Raw genomic sequence first — 20,531 nt, 5'->3', positions numbered from 1 at the left:
TTTGCCCCAATTATGATCCAGGCTTTGTTACCACCATGCTTGTGGGTTTCACCAAAGTGGTAACCATGGTAATGTCTATGACCTCTAACATTATGCTTAAACTATGTCATAGAACTGAAATATTGTTTGAAGCAGCGATGATCCCCCCTCACTCACTGTGTAATTAAAAGTTATACCAATAGTATGAAAAAGTTGTCCTGTTTCAAGTTAGAAAAGGGGACACATGTCTACTAAGGCCCCACGATTCCCTGTGCAGAGTTGCTTCCCTTGGTAGTACCAGGAACCACAGCTTATAGGTTTGAATTGTCCCGGTTATGATCTTTGGTTAGTTGTGCCCCTTCTGTTAACTTGGTGATACATGTCCGCAATGAGAATACTCACCCAGTACCATGGTTGTTTACTCATGGTGTGATTCGATGTCAGATATTATGACGGGCAACTACGAGGACGACTTCGAGATGGACGACAGTGGCGACTACCGCAGCTCCGGAGATGAGAGAGACCAGGTGGGTCCCTTTTTTTTGTCTTCTGTATATAGATTGTAAAGATGGTACTGCAAGGTCGGCATTCAGGTTTTTTGATTCCATAACCATTACAATCGCATTACTTCTCTGAAATGTTAGATAACCAATATGCAGAAAACTCTTGTATAAAGTTGAATAATCATTATCAAAAGAATGGATAACACGTTTCCATGGTGTGGCTTTATGTGGAGCAGAGGTATGACTCGGACAGTGACCTGGAGATAGACGCTCGTGGCCATGACGGCAGCCGTCCCACCAGCAGCAGCAGCAGGCCGGGCAGCAGCCGCAAGACGAGCTACCTCAAGCGGAAGGCGGCCCAGATACGCCAGGAGGAGGAGCTCAACGACCGTCTGACGCTCACACTGGCAGACGTTAGGGTAAGGAGCTGTGTCTGACTCTCACTGGCAGACATTAGGATAAAGAGCTGTGTCTGACTCTCAAACTGGTAGACATTAGGGTAAGGAACTGTGTCTGACTCTCACACTGGCAGAAGTTAGGGTAAGGTGCTGTGTAGGACTCTCACACTAGCATTAGGGTAAGGAGTTACAGCTGACTCAAACACTGGCAGACATCAGGGTAAGGAGCTGTGTCTGACTCTCACTGGCAGACGTCAGGGTAAGGAGCTGTGTCTGACTCACACTGGCAGACGTCAGGGTAAAGAGTTACAGCTGACTCAAACACTGGCAGACGTCATGGTAAGGAGCTGTGTCTGACTCACACTGGCAGACATTAGGGTAAAGAGCTGTGTCTGATTCTCACACTGGCTGATGTCAGGGTAAGGAGCTGTGTCTGACTCACACTGGCAGACATTAGGATAAAGAGCTGTGTCTGATTCTCACACTGGCAGACGTTAGGGTAAAGAGTTACAGCTGACTCAAACACTAGCAGACATTAGGGTAAGGAGCTGTGTCTGACGCTCACACTGGCAGACTTCAGGATAAGGAGCTGTGTCTGATTCTCTTACTGGCAGACTTCAGGATAAGGAGCTGTGTCTGATTCTCACACTGGCAGACGTTAGGGTAAAGAGTTACAGCTGACTCAAACACTGGCAGACGTCATGGTAAGGAGCTGTGTCTGACTCACACTGGCAGACATTAGGGTAAAGAGCTGTGTCTGATTCTCACACTGGCTGATGTCAGGGTAAGGAGCTGTGTCTGACTCACACTGGCAGACATTAGGATAAAGAGCTGTGTCTGATTCTCACACTGGCAGACGTTAGGGTAAAGAGTTACAGCTGACTCAAACACTAGCAGACATTAGGGTAAGGAGCTGTGTCTGACGCTCACACTGGCAGACTTCAGGATAAGGAGCTGTGTCTGATTCTCTTACTGGCAGACTTCAGGATAAGGAGCTGTGTCTGATTCTCTTACTGGCAGACTTCAGGATAAGGAGCTGTGTCTGATTCTCTTACTGGCAGACTTCAGGATAAGGAGCTGTGTCTGATTCTCTTACTGGCAGACTTCAGGATAAGGAGCTGTGTCTGATTCTCTTACTGGCAGACTTCAGGATAAGGAGCTGTGTCTGATTCTCTTACTGGCAGACTTCAGGATAAGGAGCTGTGTCTGATTCTCTTACTGGCAGACTTCAGGGTAAGGAGCTGTGTCTGATTCTCTTACTGGCAGACATCAGGGTAAGGAGCTATGTCTGACTCTCACACTGGCAGACGTTAGGGTAAGGTGCTGTGTCTGACTCTCTCACTGGCAGAATCTAGGGTAAGGAGTTGTGTCTGACTCTCTCACTGGCAGAATCTAGGGTAAGGAGTTGTGTGCCTACACTTTCTACCCCCCTCCTACATAAGCTGGCTCACTGTGACTTGCTGCATCAGCTCCTGATCGTGTGTGTACTCCATGTGGTTCTGGCTACAAGCTCTGTGATCGGAATTAGGCAACACTGTTCACACAAGAGGTCAATAGATATTATGACTGTAGTAATGCAGCAGGGCAGAACCTGCATCCTGTTCATATATGCACCTTCCATGGTGTTGCGTGTGATGTCTGACGCATATTCTTGTCTTTATTTTAGCGGTTGCGGCAGAGCCTGGAGATGAACGCCAGCATCAGACAGAGTCTGGCCAAGGAGGTGAGCTCGGTAAGTGCCCATAGTTCCTTCAATCCACTCACACCATCCACCACACTGTCATACTGAAGTGTGTAGTTCTCATTTCATTCTCTAATCTGTGTGATGTGTTCTTCTCAGCACCATTGGGATTATTTTACTTTTTTCACAGTCAGACATTTTTCTTCAAACTAATTCACCCTTTCATGTAGCATAACGACTTGAATATATTTGTATCAACCTGATTAAGATATGTACATCTGTTTAGAAATAACAAGTGTTGATGATGTAAACTTTTAGCTTTTTTCCTACCTTACATTTTATAGGACATTCTATTTCTCTGTACTATTTAATGACCTGTCTGCCTATCAGGGCCTCCCCCAATTGTCCACCAACCCATACAGGGCCCCTCCACGACGCCAGGAGTTGATACAGCTGAAGGTTTGATGTTGATGTTGGCATGCTGGGGCTGTTGGTGTTACTGACATTGCTGCTGTTACTGACATTGCTAGTTGTATTACTCAAATGAGAATGTTCTAAGACATACTTACGTTTATGAAGAAGATTAAAGAAAAGCTCTTACTAATCTAAACAAATTACCCAAACGTAATGCGTCAATTGCTATTTGGACTGGTGCATACATTCTTGTCCTAGATTACGGCATGTTGTATTATGTATGACTTGTTCCTGATGTTAGTGCTCCACAGTGGTACAGTGATATAGCGATAGATGAAACAACCCTTTCTCCATTTAACACATCATTTACTTTAAACATGTATTTCTGACATTCTATTCACTGTTGCTAACATCTACAATCACTGTCAGGGCCCTGTGGTCTTGGAGTATGTGAGTAAGGTTTTACGCCGCTTTTAGCAATATTCCAGCAATATCACAGTGGGAGACACCAGAAATGGGCTTCATACAATGTACCCATGTGGGGAAACGAACCCTGGTCTTCAGCATGACAAGCGAATGACAATAATCTAAGCACTCCGACTGTCGCAAGTCTGTGTTAAAGTATTAGAGTTACGATCGCCTCAGCAGTACAAATGTTGTAAGTCTATGTTAAAGTATGAGAGTTACGATTGTCTTAACATTGAGATTCTCATAAGTTTTTGTTAAGGTATAGGTGTTACGATCATGTAAACACTAAGACTGTCTCAAGTCTTTGTTAAAGTATGGGTGTTACGATCATCTAAACACTAAGACTGTCTCAAGTCTTTGTTAAAGTATGGGAGTTACGATCGTCTAAGCTTACCGGCTGTCATAAGTCGATGTTCAAGTAGAGGAGTTGCGATCTTCTAAGCTGTATGATTTGCTTTGGTCATCCAGAGAGCATTGAGGTCAAGGCGTGTAAGACGTTCAAATGTATGCGGTTCTAACCTCCTTGTTGCCTCCTAGTTAACAGATCAGACTAACCTACTGACTAACAATGGGGAACCTGTGCTTAATTAGAATTGGTTAGTGTCAGGGCTGTAACAATCCACAGAGAGGTGCACGCCAGACTTTGTGCCTCAATCATATCGCTGAGTCGATTAGTTTGTAAGGAGAGTGTCTTCTCCCCTTCAAGTGTATGGTTACAGCCCTTGTAGTTTGCATGAACTTATATTAGTCTCAGGTGATGCACATGGGGTGGTCAGCTGTGATGTTGAGATGTGTGGTGAGAACCTAGGGTTGCTGTAGATTGAGTTACAAACACGCATGAGAGTCTCCTTGCTTTGAGGATCAGTTGGAATCATGTCATTCACAGTTGCTACAAATCGTGATGTGTGTTATAACTCTTGCACTCAGGAGTTAATGAAGATTTGCTGACTCCCCAACTGGGATTCCGAGGTAGAACTGGTCTGCCTCCCCTATATTTTGTTTGTTGTTTAATGCTGCACTCAGGAATATTCCAGCTATATCAAGACACCCTGTACATAATCAAATCCGGGTCAGACAATCCAGTGATTGATCATAAGCATCAATCCAGACAATTGGGATTCAATGAGATGCAAACAGCCTATCAGCATAGGTTATTGGGGACCTCTTCTAACCTGAACGGTCCCCATGCTTAAAAAGCTGACTAATGACTGCCGGTCAGTGTGTGGCCTGGCTAATTGTGTATCCTTGTGCCCCCAACAATGAGGGCCATTGCTCATGACATCAGCAACAGGTTTGCCTGGCCTGAAGTAATCATTTCCCACAAGCTGTGATAATGAAATAGCTGGAATGTTGCTGTGGCAAATAACAACATTCACTTTGTAAATATACCAGAGCCACACGTACGTCCTGCACGGGAGAACATTTGGGGATCAGGTTTGTTTGTGTTTGTTGCCATGGATACTTGGTGTCATGTTCGTACACACACAGCTTATAGCTTATTGCAGCACTGTTCGAACAAGACTGGGAAGGGAAATTACCTACCATGCCTTTATTGTCATAAGTTCCTCCGGTGGCCCAATCATGGTTGTGGTGCTTGACATTGGTTGGAAGAAGGACTTTGTGCTATATTGCATCATCACCCAGTTGCCTGTGTTCATCACGCTCTCGATTATGGCCAAAACAAACTGTATGTTCAATGTGCAGAAATGTTCGTCAGTACGCCATATTACCGGAATAGGTTTCTTATTTTTTCTCAAAAATTGAATTGAAAGAATTTGAATTAATTAATAACTTGCTGCCAAGAATGTCGAATATTTTGTTCATGTTTTAGATTTATGCCATCCATTTGTTGTATAATAATTTTCATGCCATCAGATCAGAGTCAAAAGTAAATGTTTCCTTAGCATCGTTGTTGAGCTATTGAGTTTTACCCATATGGACATCTGCCAGCGCATTGGTTTGTTGCAACATGTCTATAGAGTCTTGTCTTGTAGGAGGAGGAGGACATGGACCATGCATCCACCATCGATGAAGAAGACGAGGAGATTGAGGAGGACTTGTCGCCAGGGGGCAGCACCGGCCCAGACAGCCCGACCAGCCCCATCAACAATATCATGAAACCTAATGAGACAATCGTACTGGAATTTGCTGCACTGCCAAGTAAAGGTAGACAGGCAGTTTTGTGTGGCAATTTGGAACATGGAAATGAGAGAGTATATCAGCACCTTGTGCAATGTTTGGTGGTGTTTCCCATACAGTGATTATGATAAGTAACTGTCCCTATTCATAGTTATAGTAACAAGAAGAGTAGGTCAATATCTCATATATGCTTGCCGTAAAAGGCGACTATGCTTGTCGTAAGAGGCGACTAACGGGATCGGGTGGTCAGGCTCGCTGACTTGGTTGATGCGTGTCATCGTATCCCTACTGCGTGGATTGATGCTCATGATGTCAATCAATGGATTGTCTGATCCAGACTTGATTATTTACAGAACGCCGTCATATAGCTGGAATATTGCTGAGTGCGGCGTTAAACAACAAACAAACAAACAAAACCCCATATACATTTGAATGATTTGAACTGTTAGGTGGAGACTCTGTAGCCCAGTGGTTAAAGCACTTGCTCATCATGTCAACCACCCTGGTTCAGTCCCCACATGGGTTCAAAGTGTCCAACCAATGTGTGGTGTCAGTTGAGATTCTGCTGGATTATTATTGAAACGGGCAAGTCACCCCCTCAGAGAAAAAGTCTGTAACAAGGGTTGCTGTTCAAGTTCGAAGTAAAATAAGGTCAAATGGACACATGTAACTTGTGTTCCAGGAAATCTTGAAAGAAATTTGTCTGCTGCACGAAAGAAAAATACAGATACTGACAGCTCCCTCACTGCTCGGCAAAAGTCACGCCCTCTCCCGAGCCCCAAAGGCACCCCATCCTCAACCCCCAGGGATTTGCAGCTTCGGTCAGGTAAGTGTAGGACATGGTGTATGTTGTCTTACAGTGTTCAACAGTTGGATCCCTTCACTCAGTATGCCAAGACCCTGTTTATGCCGTGAGACATGCTACCAGCTCCCTTAGACTCTGTTTATGCCGTGAGACATGCTACCAGCTCCCTAAGAGCCTGTTTATGGTGTGAGACATGCTACCAGCTCCCTTAGACCTTGTTTATGCCGTGAGACATGCTACCAGGTCCCTAAGAGCCTGTTTATGGTGTGAGACATGCTACCAGCTCCCTTAGACCCTGTTTATGCCGTGAGACATGCTGCCAGCTCCCTAAGAGCCTGTTTGTGGTGTGAGACATGCTACCAGCTCCCTTAGACCCTGTTTATGGTGTGAGACATGCTACCAGCTCCCTTAGACCCTGTTTATGCCGTGAGACATGCTACCAGCTCCCTTAGCTCCGTTTATGCCGTGAGACATGCTGCCAGCTCCCTTAGACCCTGTTTATGCCGTGAGACATGCTACCAGCTCCCTTAGACCCTATTTATGCTGCGAGACATGCTGCAAGCTCACTTAGACCCTATTTATGCTGCGAGACATGCCACCATCCCCCTAAGACCCTGTTCATGCTTGAGACATTTCTGGTCACATTTATGGTTTTCTTAAAACAGAGTTTGTATCATGTGTATCTACAAATCAGTGTTCGACAGTGACAGTGTGTTACGATTCTGTATGACTACACTGATGAATAACATCTCCCGACAGTGCCACCATCCAAGAAGAAGTCACTACAGCCTCTGTCGGCCAACAGGAAGAGTGATGACAACCACCTAGACTCGCGGGAGGAAGCCTCGGCCGTGTTGCGAGCCCTGCAGGAGGAGAACTCGAGAGCTGCCCGCTTCAACAAAGATGTCAGTAAAAGTCCTCGGCCAGAGGTGAGTCTTCTGATAAATCCTTGGAGTAAGCATGTTCCCTTAGTCTTTTACAGGCTCAGCTGATGTGCAGTTGGCTTCCTTAGCCATGCCAGGATTCGCTTGTAAGTAACATACCAGCTGTGTGTTTCATCAAGGAAGTCCTTAGATCAAGCAGATTCCTCTCGCCAATTGGGCACAGCTGTTTCAGTTGTCTGAGTTGCTGCAACTTGCTTAGTAGAGTTACCTCCCTTACCAATGATCTGATTTTGGTCTGATTGACCAGGGTAACACTTTCAGCATTCTTTCAACATTAAGATGACATTTCATGATTAAGAAGAACTACAAGTGAAGTGTTTGCCAAGCTATGAATGTGTCTGAGTCTCTGCCTGTGCTTTTATTGCAGCTGCGGCCTAGTTCCGGTGACCCTCAGCGCTCCAAATCCCGACTGTCATCTCACGGGTCAGCGGACAAGTTGTCACCCACCAAAACCCACACCACTGGGTCAGCGGACCCTCAGGCCCTCACTGACGAGCGAGTGTCAGAAATAGTCACCAAGGTCATGGTCATGCCACCAAAGTAAGTAACCGAGTAAAGTATAGGTTGTTGTTGTTGTTTGTTGTTTGGTAGCAATATTCAAGCATCGATCCACGCAATTGGGACACGATGCCATGCATCAACCAAGTCAGCAAGCCTGACCACCAAATCCCGTTAGTTGCTTCTTACGACAAGCATAGTCGCCTTTTACGGCAAGCATGGGTTGCTGAAGACCTATTCTACCCCGGATCTTCACAGGTCGTAAAGTACAGGTAAACACTTATGTTTTCTGTACAGTGGGTTAGCCTAGTGTTTTAAGCATTCGCTCGTCATGCCGAGGACCTGGGTTCGATTCCCCACATGGGTGCAATGTGTGATGCCCATTTCTGGTGTACCCCGCCATGATCTTGCTGAACTATTTCTAAAAGGGGCGTAAAACCATACTTACTTGCTCACTCCCTCATACATGTGGGGGGCATGTGGTCCTGTGTACACCATGCAGGTCATGCATCAGGTAAAGCTAAGCCAGCTGATCACAGAGGATAGTTGGGTTGGTGACTGTTAGGCAGCTTGCATCCTGAGAGTTTCTAGGGCTTTGGTTCCTGTCCCACACTGGAGCACATATATCACATGTGGTCTCCTTAGCAAGTGACAGTGAATTGGTACAAAGTAGGATAGTAGGTAATGTGACTGTTGTTTAACTTCTAGCACCTCACAGGCAGCACCTTCCCTGCCCACCCCTCCAGCACCTTCCCTCCCAATCTCTCCCCACCCCCCCAGCACCTTCCCTGCCCACCCCTCCAGCACCTTCCCTCCCCACCCCTCCAGCACCTTCCCTTCCCACCCATCCAGCACCTTCCCTGCCCACCCCTCCAGCACCTTCCCTCCCCACCCCTCCAGCACCTTCCCTGCCCACCCCTCCAGCACCTTCTCTCCCACCCCTCCAGCACCTTCCCTGCCCACCCCTCCAGCACCTTCCCTGCCCACCCCTCCAGCACCTTCCCTTCCCACCCCTCCAGCACCTTCCCTTCCCACCTATCCAGCACCTTCCCTCCCCATCCCTCCAGCACCTTCCCTCCCTACCCATCTAGCACCTTCCCTGCCCACCCATCCAGCACCTTCCCTGCCCGCCCATCCAGCACCTTCCCTGCCCCCCCACCTCCAGCACCTTCCTTGCCAACCCCTCCAGCACCTTCCCTTCCCACCCCTCCAGCACCTTCCCTTCCCACCCATCCAGGACCTTCCCTGCCCACCCCTCCAGCACCTTCCCTCCCTACCCATCTAGCACCTTCCCTGCCCACCCCTCCAGCACCTTCCCTCCCCACCCCTCCAGCACCTTCCCTGCCCACCCCTCCAGCACCTTCCCTGCCCACCCCTCCAGCACCTTCCCTCCCTACCCATCTAGCACCTTCCCTGCCCACCCATCCAGCACCTTCCCTGCCCACCCCTCCAGCACCTTCCCTCCCTACCCATCTAGCACCTTCCCTGCCCACCCCTCCAGCACCTTCCCTCCCCACCCCTCCAGCACCTTCCCTTCCCACCCATCCAGCACCTTCCCTTTCCACCCCTCCAGCACCTTCCCTCCCTACCCATCTAGCACCTTCCCTGCCCACCCATCCAGCACCTTCCCTGCCCACCCCTCCAGCACCTTCCCTCCCCTCCCCTCCAGCACCTTCCCTTCCCACCCCTCCAGGACCTTCCCTTCCCACCCCTCCAGCACCTTCCCTGTCCACCCCTCCAGCACCTTCCCTCCCTACCCCTCCAGCACCTTCCCTTCCCTGCCCCCAACCACCAGCACCTTCCCTGCTCACCCCACCAGCACCTTCCTTGCCTTCCACCACAGCACCTTCCCTGCCCACAGCTCCAACACCATCCCTGCCCACCTATCAAGCACCTTCCCTGCCCCCCCACCTCCAGCACCTTCCTTGCCAACCCCTCCAGCACCTCCCCTGCCCACCCATCCAGCACCTTCCCTGCCACCAACCACCAGCACCATCCCTGCCCCCCAGCACCTTCCCTGCCCCATCAGCACCTTCCCTGCCCCCAACCACCAGCACCTTCCCTGCTCACCCCACCAGCACCTTCCTTGCCTTCCACCACAGCACCTTTCCTGCCCACCGCTCCAACACCATCCCTGCCCACCCCTCCAGCACCTTCCCTGCCCACCCCTCCAGCACCTTCCCTCCCTACCCATCTAGCACCTTCCCTGCCCACCCATCCAGCACCTTCCCTGCCCACCCCTCCAGCACCTTCCCTCCCTACCCATCTAGCACCTTCCCTGCCCACCCCTCCAGCACCTTCCCTCCCCACCCCTCCAGCACCTTCCCTTCCCACCCATCCAGCACCTTCCCTGTCCACCCCTCCAGCACCTTCCCTCCCTACCCATCTAGCACCTTCCCTGCCCACCCATCCAGCACCTTCCCTGCCCACCCCTCCAGCACCTTCCCTCCCCTCCCCTCCAGCACCTTCCCTTCCCACCCCTCCAGGACCTTCCCTTCCCACCCCTCCAGCACCTTCCCCTGTCCATCCCTCCAGCACCTTCCCTCCCTACCCCTCCAGCACCTTCCCTTCCCACCCATCCAGCACCTTCCCTGCCCCCAACCACCAGCACCTTCCCTGCTCACCCCACCAGCACCTTCCTTGCCTTCCACCACAGCACCTTCCCTGCCCACAGCTCCAACACCATCCCTGCCCACCTATCAAGCACCTTCCCTGCCAACCCCTCCAGCACCTTCCCTGCCCACCCATCCAGCACCTTCCCTGCCACCAACCACCAGCACCATCCCTGCCCCCCAGCACCTTCCCTGCCCCATCAGCACCTTCCCTGCCCCCAACCACCAGCACCTTCCTTGCCTTCCACCACCAGCACCTTCCCTGCTCACCCCACCAGCACCTTCCTTGCCTTCCACCACAGCACCTTTCCTGCCCACCGCTCCAACACCATCCCTGCCCACCTATCAAGCACCTTCCCTGCCCCCCACCTCCAGCACCTTCCCTGCCCTGCATCTCCAGCACCTTCCCTGCCCACCCATCCAGCACCTTCCCTGCCACCAACCACCAGCACCATCCCTGCCCCCCAGCACCTTCCCTGCCCCATCAGCACCTTCCCTGCCCCCAACCACCAGCACCTTCCCTGCCCACCCCTCCAGCACCTTCCCTGCCTCATCAGCACCTTCCCTGCCCTACCATCAGCACCTTCCCTGCCCTACCATCAGCACCTTCCCTGCCAAATCAGCACCTTCCCTGCCACCAACCACCAGCACCATCCCTGCCCCCCAGCACCTTCCCTGCCCCATCAGCACCTTCCCTGCCCCCAACCACCAGCACCTTCCCTGCCCACCCCTCCAGCACCTTCCCTGCCTCATCAGCACCTTCCCTGCCCTACCATCAGCACCTTCCCTGCCCAATCAGCACCTTCCCTGCCCTACCACCAGCACCTTCCCTGCCCCACCATCAGCACCTTCCCTGCCCCACCATCAGCACCTTCCCTGCCCCCCACCACCAGCACCTTCTCTGCCCACCATCAGCTGTGGGTGTGCTGACCATGTGTCCTTGCTCTTCACAGGCAGCAGAGACGACTCATAAAAATACTGGGCAAGTTGGATGAAGGCTCTTCATCTGTGCATTCCCCCACGTCACCCAGTAAATCTGCCAAGTTGAGTGCCTCTCGCTCACACACGTCTAACAAACAGGTGAGTGATCGGAGTTTTTAAGTGTTAACTTCGCAGAGTTCGAAAGTAGATGATAAACACTGATGCCCTTCCTGTGGTAGGTGATATACACTGATGCCCTTCCTGTGGTAGGTGATATACCCTGATACCCTTCCTGTGGTAGGTGATATACCCTGATACCCTACTTGTGGTGGGTGATATACCCTGATACCCTTCCTGTGGTAGGTGATATACCCTAATACCCTACCTGTGGTGGGTGATACACCCTGATACCCTTCCTGTGGTAGGTGATATACCCTGATACCCTACCTGTGGTGGGTGATATACCCTGATACCCTTCCTGTGGTAGGTGATAAACACAGATGCCCTTCCTGTGGTAGGTGATATACTAATGGAACAAAAGCTGTGTTTATGTCGTCTAAAACTAAAATTGTCTACTGCTTCAGAAGTCCTCTGGTGGCCATCTTGAAGTGTTGGAGGTGAACATGGAGATCCTATCTAACTGGGGACACCCAGATCGGGTGGGACTCACAGAAATACAGTTCTTCAACTCGGACAAGCAGCTCATTCCAGTCCGCATGTCTGATGTCAGTGTACATGGGGCTACTGGCTGCCGGACCTCGCTCGATGTGCTGTTTAATGGAAAACCCAAGGTACCACTACTGCATATTTACAACCATTCAAAGTGTCGTCACCATAGAGGCAGAGCTCATGAAGTGATGCAACAACAGTAGTAGAACAAGTGTGTTAGACTGAGTTTTTCATATCCAAGCTAGAAATGTCAGATTCTATCACTCTGTCCTTTTTGTGGTGTCAACATTAGGTCATCATGTAGTGAGAGTTGCTCTGTGTTGATTTAGAAAATTGGAAGGGCACAGGTGGTCCAGTCATCTACAGAGCCACAGTTAGCTATGCAGAGTTGTGTGTTTAAGATATGTTAGAAACCTTTCATATTGGATTCAAATACGAACTGAGGGGTGGTTGGGTAGCCTAGTGGTAAATGTGTTCACTCGTCATGCCGAAGACCCGGGTTCAATTCCCGACATGGGTACAATGTGTGAAGTCCATTTCTGGTGTCCCCTGCCGTGATATTGCTGAAATATTGCGAAAAGCGGCGTAAAACCCTACTCACTCACTCACTCAAATCTGATTCACCATGAATTGGCCAGCAAGATGCACCATGTCAAAGTGGTAAATGTCTAGACACTTACTTCCCTTCAGGTTTCCACCCACATCAACCTACACGCTGTGATCTAAATGAGATACTGTTCAAAGCAGAGTTCAACCCAAACTCTCTCACACTGATATGTAAGAGGTTCTATCTAGGTTGTATATTATCTGTTTCCCAGACAACGAAGGAGAGGTACATGTGGAGCTGTGAATATGAGGACGGGCTGTCTGTGGAATTTGTCATCACTCTTCACAACCCCTCACCCAACAAGCCTTTCTGTCTCTCTGCCATAAAGCTGTGGAACTTCAACAAGAGTCTTAATGTAAGTCACTCCACTATCCTACAAGCCTCTCTTTCTCAGCCATCAAGCTGTGGAACGTCAACAATAAATATCTTAACACCCCTGTCACTTTGTGGAGAATCATATTTAGAAGTTTTCCCCAGTAACCAATGCTTGTTGTAAGCAAAGTAAGAGGCCATTTAATGGATCAGGCGGTCAGGCTCAGTGACTTGAAGTGTGTCATTGTACCACGATGTGAAATATTACAGTAACAATCTCTGGTTGGTTGGGTTCAGATTTTTTTTACAGGCTGTTAAACAACAAACAAACAAAAAACAACTGTCAGTTTCTGTAACAAAATTACCTCAACTGGAATATGAAGGTCGATAAAGCATAGTATTTTATCAAGATCACGTGGACCAATCAGATCTCATCATTCTGACATGGAGGTATGATAAAGCAGTTTATTTCCTTGACACTTTGAGATTAATTATTGTATTTGTTCCTTCCAGGATTTGAATATTGGTGCTCGACATACCCGGATCTTCGTGGGGGGAGAACTAGTGTTTGATGGGGACATTGATAAGGGCTGTGGTAACCAAGCCTTTGACTACAGCAAGGTCGTTGACCTCAGTAACTCAGGGACAGACAACTCTGTCAGGAAACATTCCTCCAAGGGAGATAAGTCTGTTAATGGGCATAACAAACCCTCAGGAACGCACTCCTCCCCTTCACCAAGGCCCCCGTCAGGTCGACATGAGTCAAGGCATGTACGCAGTGAGACCCGGACTTTACATCACAGCAGTGGGGATCTGCGGCGGCCATCGGTGGGGTCGGACAGATCAGAGTCGAGCCCAGAAACTGAGGAGGGTGAGTTACAGCTTGAGACACTTGTGTAGACTTGAGACAATGTATGATATCAAGATACTGTCATGAGTTCTCAATTTGTCTTAGAGAACAGCCAAATACTTGAGTTCCATGAAATCCACATCTGTGCATAAAGTAAATAGTTCATGCCAATGTCACTTTCCACTACCACAAGATAGTGGAACAAATGTCATAAAAGTAATGGTGAAACTCAAGAAAAAGGAGAGAAAAGGTCTAGGAAACCAGAAAGACACATGTGGGGGGCTAACTTGTCTTCATATCATAGGGGCCACCCATACATAGATATATCCTATAGCAAAAAAGCGGCCATGCATACAAAGATGTGCCCCATCCATACAGGGGCCACCAATACACAGTTGCCACCCATACATAAGATGTGCCCCATCCATACAGGGGCCACCAATACACAGGTGCCACCCATACACAGTTACCACCCATACAAAGATGTGCCCCATCCTTACAGGGGCCACCAATACACAGGTGCCACCCATACATAAGATGTGCTCCATCCATACAGGGGCCACCCATACACAGTTACCACCCATACATAAGATGTGCTCCATCAATACAGGGGCCACCAATACACAGGTGCCACCCATACATAAGATGTGCCCCATCCATACAGGGGCCACCCATACACAGTTGCCACCCATACATAAGATGTGCCCCATCCTTACAGGGGCCACCAATACACAGGTGCCACCCACACATAGATGTGCCCCATCCATACAGGGGCCACCAATACACAGGTGCCACCCATACATAGATGTGCCCCATCCATACAGGGGCCACCCATACACAGTTGCCACCCATACATAAGATGTGCCCCATCCATACAGGGGCCACCCATACACAGTTGCCACCCATACATAAGATGTGCCCCATCCATACAGGGGCCACCAATACACAGTTGCCACCCATACATAAGATGTGCCCCATCCTTACAGGGGCCACCAATACACAGGTGCCACCCATACACAGTTACCACCCATACATAGATGTGCCCCATCCATACAGGGGCCACCCATACACAGGTGCCACCCATTCATAGATGTGCCCCATCCATACAGGGGCCACTCATACATAGATGTGCCCCATCCCTACAGGGGCCACTCATACACCGGGGCCACCCATACATAGATGTGCCCCATCCATACAGGGGCCACTCATACACCGGGGCCACCCAAACATAGATGTGCCCCATCCATACAGGGGCCACTCATACACCAGGGTCACCCATACATAGATGTGCTCCATCCTTACAGGGGCCACTCATACACCGGGGCCACCCATACATAGATGTGCCCCATCCATACAGGGGCCTACCATACACAGATGCCACCCAAACATAGATGTGCCCCATCCATACAGGGGCCACTCATACACCAGGGTCACCCATACATAGATGTGCTCCATCCTTACAGGGGCCACTCATACACTGGGGCCACCCATACATAGATGTGCCCCATCCATACAGGGGCCATCTATACACAGTTACCACCCATACATAGATGTGCCCCATCCATACAGGGGCCACCCATACACTGGGGCCACTCATACACTGGGGCCACCCATACATAGATGTGCCCCATCCATACTGGGGCCACCCATACACAGGTGCCACCCATACATAGATGTGCCCCATCCTTACTGGGGCCACCCATACCGGGTGCCACCCATACATAGATGTGCCCCATCCTTACAGGGGCCACCCATACACAGGTGCCACCCATACATAGATGTGCCCCATCCATACAGGGGCCACCCATACACAGGGCCACCCATACATAGATCTGCCCCATCCATACAGGGGCCACCAATACATAGATGTGCCCCATCAATACAGGGGCCACTCATACACAGGTGCCACCCATACATAGATGTGCCCCATCCTTACAGGGGCCACCCATACACAGGTGCCACCCATACATAGATGTGCCCCATCCTTACAGGGGCCACCCATACACAGGTGCCACCCATACATAGATGTGCCCCATCCATACAGGGGCCACCCATACACAGGTGCCACCCACACATAGATGTGCCCCATCCATACAGGGGCCACCAATACATAGATGTGCCCCATCAATACAGGGGCCACTCATACACCGGGGCCACCCATACATAGTTGTGCCCCATCCTTACAGGGGCCACCCATACACAGGTGCCACCCATACATAGATGTGCCCCATCCATACAGGGGCCACCCATACACAGGTGCCACCCATACATAGATGTGCCCCATCCATACAGGGGCCACCAATACATAGATGTGCCCCATCCATACAGGGGCCACCCATACACTGGGGCGACCAATACGTAGATGTGCCCCATCCATACAGGGGCCACCCATACACTGGGGCCACCCATACATAGATGTGCCCCATCCATACAGGGGCCACCCATACACTGGGGCCACCCATACATAGATGTGCCCCATCCATACAGGGGCCACCCATACATAAATATGCCCCATCCATACAGGGGCCACCCATACACTGGGGCCACATATACACAGGTGCCACCCATACATAGATGTGCCCCATCCATACAGGGGCCACCCATACACAGGTGCCACCCATACATACAGGGGCCACCCATACATAGATGTGCCCCATCCATACAGGTGCCACCCATACATAGATGTGCCCCATCCATACAGGGGCCACCCATACATAGATGTACCCCATCCATACAGCAGCCACCCATACATAGATGTGCCCCATCAATACAGGGGCCACCATACACTGGGGCCACCATACACTGGGGCCACCATACACAGGGGCCAGCCAAACACAGGGGCCACCCATGAACTTGCATCATGATAATGTTCTTCGACTAACACACTGAACACACCAGCATCATTAAAGCTCTTTGTAACTTACACAACCTCACTGGTAGTTGTTGGGCCTTGTTATTGCAGTGGTAGTGGTCTAGATGTGGTAGTGGGGATAAGATAGCTATGTGATAAATCGCAAAGAACAATGAAGAACGAGGCATTGTTTATTTCACAATAAAACATTGTTCTATCTTGATGTCATTTCTGGAGATTCAAACATATGTTCTTAACTTGATGACATCGTAATTTGGACAGCACTATTTTTCAGGGGGTAGTGAGTTGTTCCCCTTTCATGTAGCTGGGGGCCCGTGAAGATCTTGGGTAGAATTGGTCTTCAGCAACCCATGCTTGCCGTAAAAGGCGACTATGCTTGTCGTAAGAGGCGACTAACAGGAACGGGTGGTCAGGCTCGCTGACTTGGTTGATGCATGTCATTGATCCCAATAGCGTGGATCGAGACGAGTGGTCCAGACTCAATTATTTACAGACCGCCGTCATATAGCTGGAATATTGCTGTGTGTGGCGTTAAACAACAAACAACCAAACAAACAAATCATGTAGCTGGGGGAACAGATAAACACAATGGCCGAAAAATCGCATCCAAAAGTGGTTGTTGATACATGATAATCTGTAATGGGAGGAATAGTGCAGATAATGGCCATGAGAATTGGGAAAATATTCAGGACCTACCAAACCCCCCTATTCATAAAATGGACTTGTCGAACATTGCTAAGATCGTATTGTATTCCGGGAGTCATCATTATTTAGCCTCACTATTTGACGTCCATTAGACTGTCTGATCATGTTTTGGCAAATGTTTGGAGTTATCTCAAGAAAACATATATAGCCATGTTTTCATGCACAATGTATTGTCACACCTATTATGAATATTTTAGTGACTGCGACTCTTCATCTTGTAACCTATAAGTAAACATGTCATGATTTCAAAATGACTGCGAAAGAAGTACTTTTCTAATATTTGATGTGCCCGTCAAACCAGCTATTTCAACCAGAGGTTGTTATTATAATATAAAACCTCTCAATGACCAATCCTAATCAAAGCTTTGCAAATCCATTGTAGACTACAGGATAAAGTACACAAATAAAGATGTATTGCATCATCTGATTTCCATGGTTCACAGCAACTATCAATAGCTAGGAAAATACATTCTAATACTATATACCTGGAAATTAATGTGTCTCTAAATTAATACGACTGCTGATCCCTAGCCAAATATGCGACTCAATATCAATGTGATTCCCCCCACCCTATTCCCAGTGGAATGATACATATTCTTACCGTAATCCAATCAGACAGCAAATAGAGAACTTCCCTAAAAACAATTAACAGTGTTTTCCTAAAAACAACACACAGTTTATATGTTTACTCTGTTGACTGGCATTAAGTTCAAAGGCAATAAAATAATTGAACCAACAACAGTTCACTGACTGGTATGAGGAGAAAGTGTCAACAAGCTTGACATGAGTGGGTAGAACTCTTGTCCCCAGAAGTGATAACTCACTGGATGCCCATTGTGTAATTCCTATTCTTTGAATGACATTGTTATATACTTGTTACAACTGCTGCTCAATAAACCGTGTTTGTCTTTGAAAGGCATTTAGAAGTGATACACATAAGGAAGAGAATTTATGGATGTCACCAAACGCTATCGGACCAATGTCCCCTAGAAAATGGCACTCTCCAGGGCAGTATCCTCAGCCCCACACTCTTCAATATAATGATAAATGATCTATTCGAGGGCCTATCCCCTAAAATAAACACATCTATCAGAGCTCCAGATAAGCTTTTGGTGTTGTGGGTATTTTACCCATGCATTTTAAAATCATTGGGTATCAGTAATTCTATCTGCGTATTCAAATTTCTGTTACCCACTACTTTTTTACACATGTGGGTATTTAAGTTAAATATATATTTAAAAACACTATTCATCTAGTCCCTGCAAACTGGTGTCGTGTGGGTTTGAGAGCTTTATAGGACTCAAAAATACCACGATACTTCCACATGAAAGTGTGATGGCAAATGATCATGATGTGACTGTCATCGTGGAGTTTGGCAAGGTTGACGGAATGCCCGTTTATAATTTCAAAATAAGTTGCTGATTTGCTAATCGAATATGCAGGGTTACTTCACAATATTTTGATGATACGCACAATTTTTTTTTTGTAGCGTATCTGTAATGTTCGATGCGTATTTGATACGCTTGGATTATATTTTACTGCGTATTTCTGCATTTCTGATGCGTATTTCACACATATACTCAGCTTATCTGGAGCTCTGATCTATATTTGCCGATTATGGAGTCCTCTGGATCCGCACAAAAAGCATTAAAATGGACCAAAACCTACTTCAAAAATCTCTAAACAAAATACAGCAATGGGCTGACAAATGGGGTTTCTCCCTTAACTCGGAAAAAACTACAGGAATAGTATTTAAACACAAAAACATGAAACCCGCCTCCCCAAAACTCCAGCTAAACAACAAACCAATCCAATTCCTAAAACAAACCAAATTCTTAGGACTAATTTTCGATGAACATCTCTCCTGGGACACTCACATAAATAATCTAATAACTAAATGTAGCAAAGATCTAAATACGCTAAGATGCCTAACTGGCTCAAACTAGGGGGCCTCCAAAGACACCCTCCTCTCACTCTATATATCACTAATAAGATCTAAAATAGACTACAGATGTGCCATATACGACACCCTGAACCAATCCCTAAACAAAAAACTAGACTCAATCCAATATCAGGCTCTAAAACTAATAACACGCACTCAACATGGCACCTCCTACACTTCACTCCAGGCCTTAACAGGAGAAATGCCACTAAATCTACGTAGGGAACAATTAACCCTAAATTTCTGGGCCGCGTCTCAATCCAACCCCCTAATCCCAAACCTAATATACAAAAATATCAGCCTCCAAAACCAAGCCCTAGCTCGAAAACACCCTCTACTTACTCCAATATCCCAAAGAATAACCAATTACTTAAATGGCCTCAGCCCTTCATAATCAACAATCTAAAAAACAACAAAAAATCCTAATACTTACCGACTCGCTCAGTGGACTACAAGCCCTCCAAAATAAAAACACCAAAAACCGCCCTGAATTAATAAATCAAATACTAAAAAGCTCAAACGATTTGACTAAGGCAGGCAAACAAATAGTATTCATTTGGATCCCCGCCCACGTAAGAATATACGGCAATGAAAAGGCCGATAAAGCAGCTAAACTATCCCTTAAAATCCATGAAATAAGCTTAAACCTACCCATCTCCAAATCAGAAATTAAAAGTGTCAACAAACAAAAAATCACCAAAAAATGGCATAACCTATATCTAAACTCAAATAGCCAAATCAAAAAGGTTCTAAAAAAAAACACTAAACCAATCACAAAACTCCAAACAGGACATACCAACCTAAATAGCCACCTCAAAATAATAAGAAAACACACAACAGGAACCTGCCCACATTGCAAACAACAAGAAACCCCAGAACACGCACTCATACACTGCGCCCACTACCTAACACATCAAACTACACTACAAACCACCCTAAATCTAAATAAGGCTCCTACTCAAGAAGCAATCCTAAACCCACAAAATAAAATAGAAAAATTCAAAGCCTTAGGCGTATACTTAATCAAAACAGGACTAATAATTCGCATTTAAAACCCCAATTTAAAATACCAAAACCAAACCACATAATCAAACTATCGAACTTCCATACTCAGCTCCCTTAGTTCGCCACACACCCCCACACCCCCCCAACCCTCTTTGCATTTTTTCCAAATCTCAAAATTTCCAAAATTCTATATAAGCGTCCACTAAA

The 20,531-nt window shown here is 47.9% G+C and overlaps 1 protein-coding gene across 3 annotated transcripts in view; it reads left to right on the top strand.

Moving 5' to 3' along the window:
• LOC124150431 (katanin-interacting protein-like) overlaps positions 1-20,531 on the top strand; it is a 56,003-nt gene that overhangs the window by 8,093 nt on the left and 27,379 nt on the right. For all 3 annotated transcript variants that reach the window (XM_046522461.2, XM_048400792.1, XM_048400793.1), the window contains exons 6-17: positions 424-506; positions 719-901; positions 2,547-2,612; positions 2,952-3,020; positions 5,438-5,609; positions 6,265-6,408; positions 7,147-7,316; positions 7,699-7,871; positions 11,395-11,521; positions 11,947-12,153; positions 12,850-12,993; positions 13,464-13,821. In XM_046522461.2, the coding sequence (XP_046378417.2) occupies positions 424-506; positions 719-901; positions 2,547-2,612; positions 2,952-3,020; positions 5,438-5,609; positions 6,265-6,408; positions 7,147-7,316; positions 7,699-7,871; positions 11,395-11,521; positions 11,947-12,153; positions 12,850-12,993; positions 13,464-13,821 (1,896 nt within the window). The remainder of the gene's footprint in view (positions 1-423; positions 507-718; positions 902-2,546; positions 2,613-2,951; positions 3,021-5,437; positions 5,610-6,264; positions 6,409-7,146; positions 7,317-7,698; positions 7,872-11,394; positions 11,522-11,946; positions 12,154-12,849; positions 12,994-13,463; positions 13,822-20,531) is intronic.

Source organism: Haliotis rufescens, unplaced genomic scaffold (genome assembly GCF_023055435.1).
Source record: "Haliotis rufescens isolate VD_foot unplaced genomic scaffold, xgHalRufe1.0.p SCAF_20, whole genome shotgun sequence".
NCBI lineage: Eukaryota > Metazoa > Mollusca > Gastropoda > Lepetellida > Haliotidae > Haliotis > Haliotis rufescens.
The sequence above is the reverse complement of the archived record's forward strand: the minus strand, read 5'-3'. Positions and strand labels throughout refer to the sequence as shown.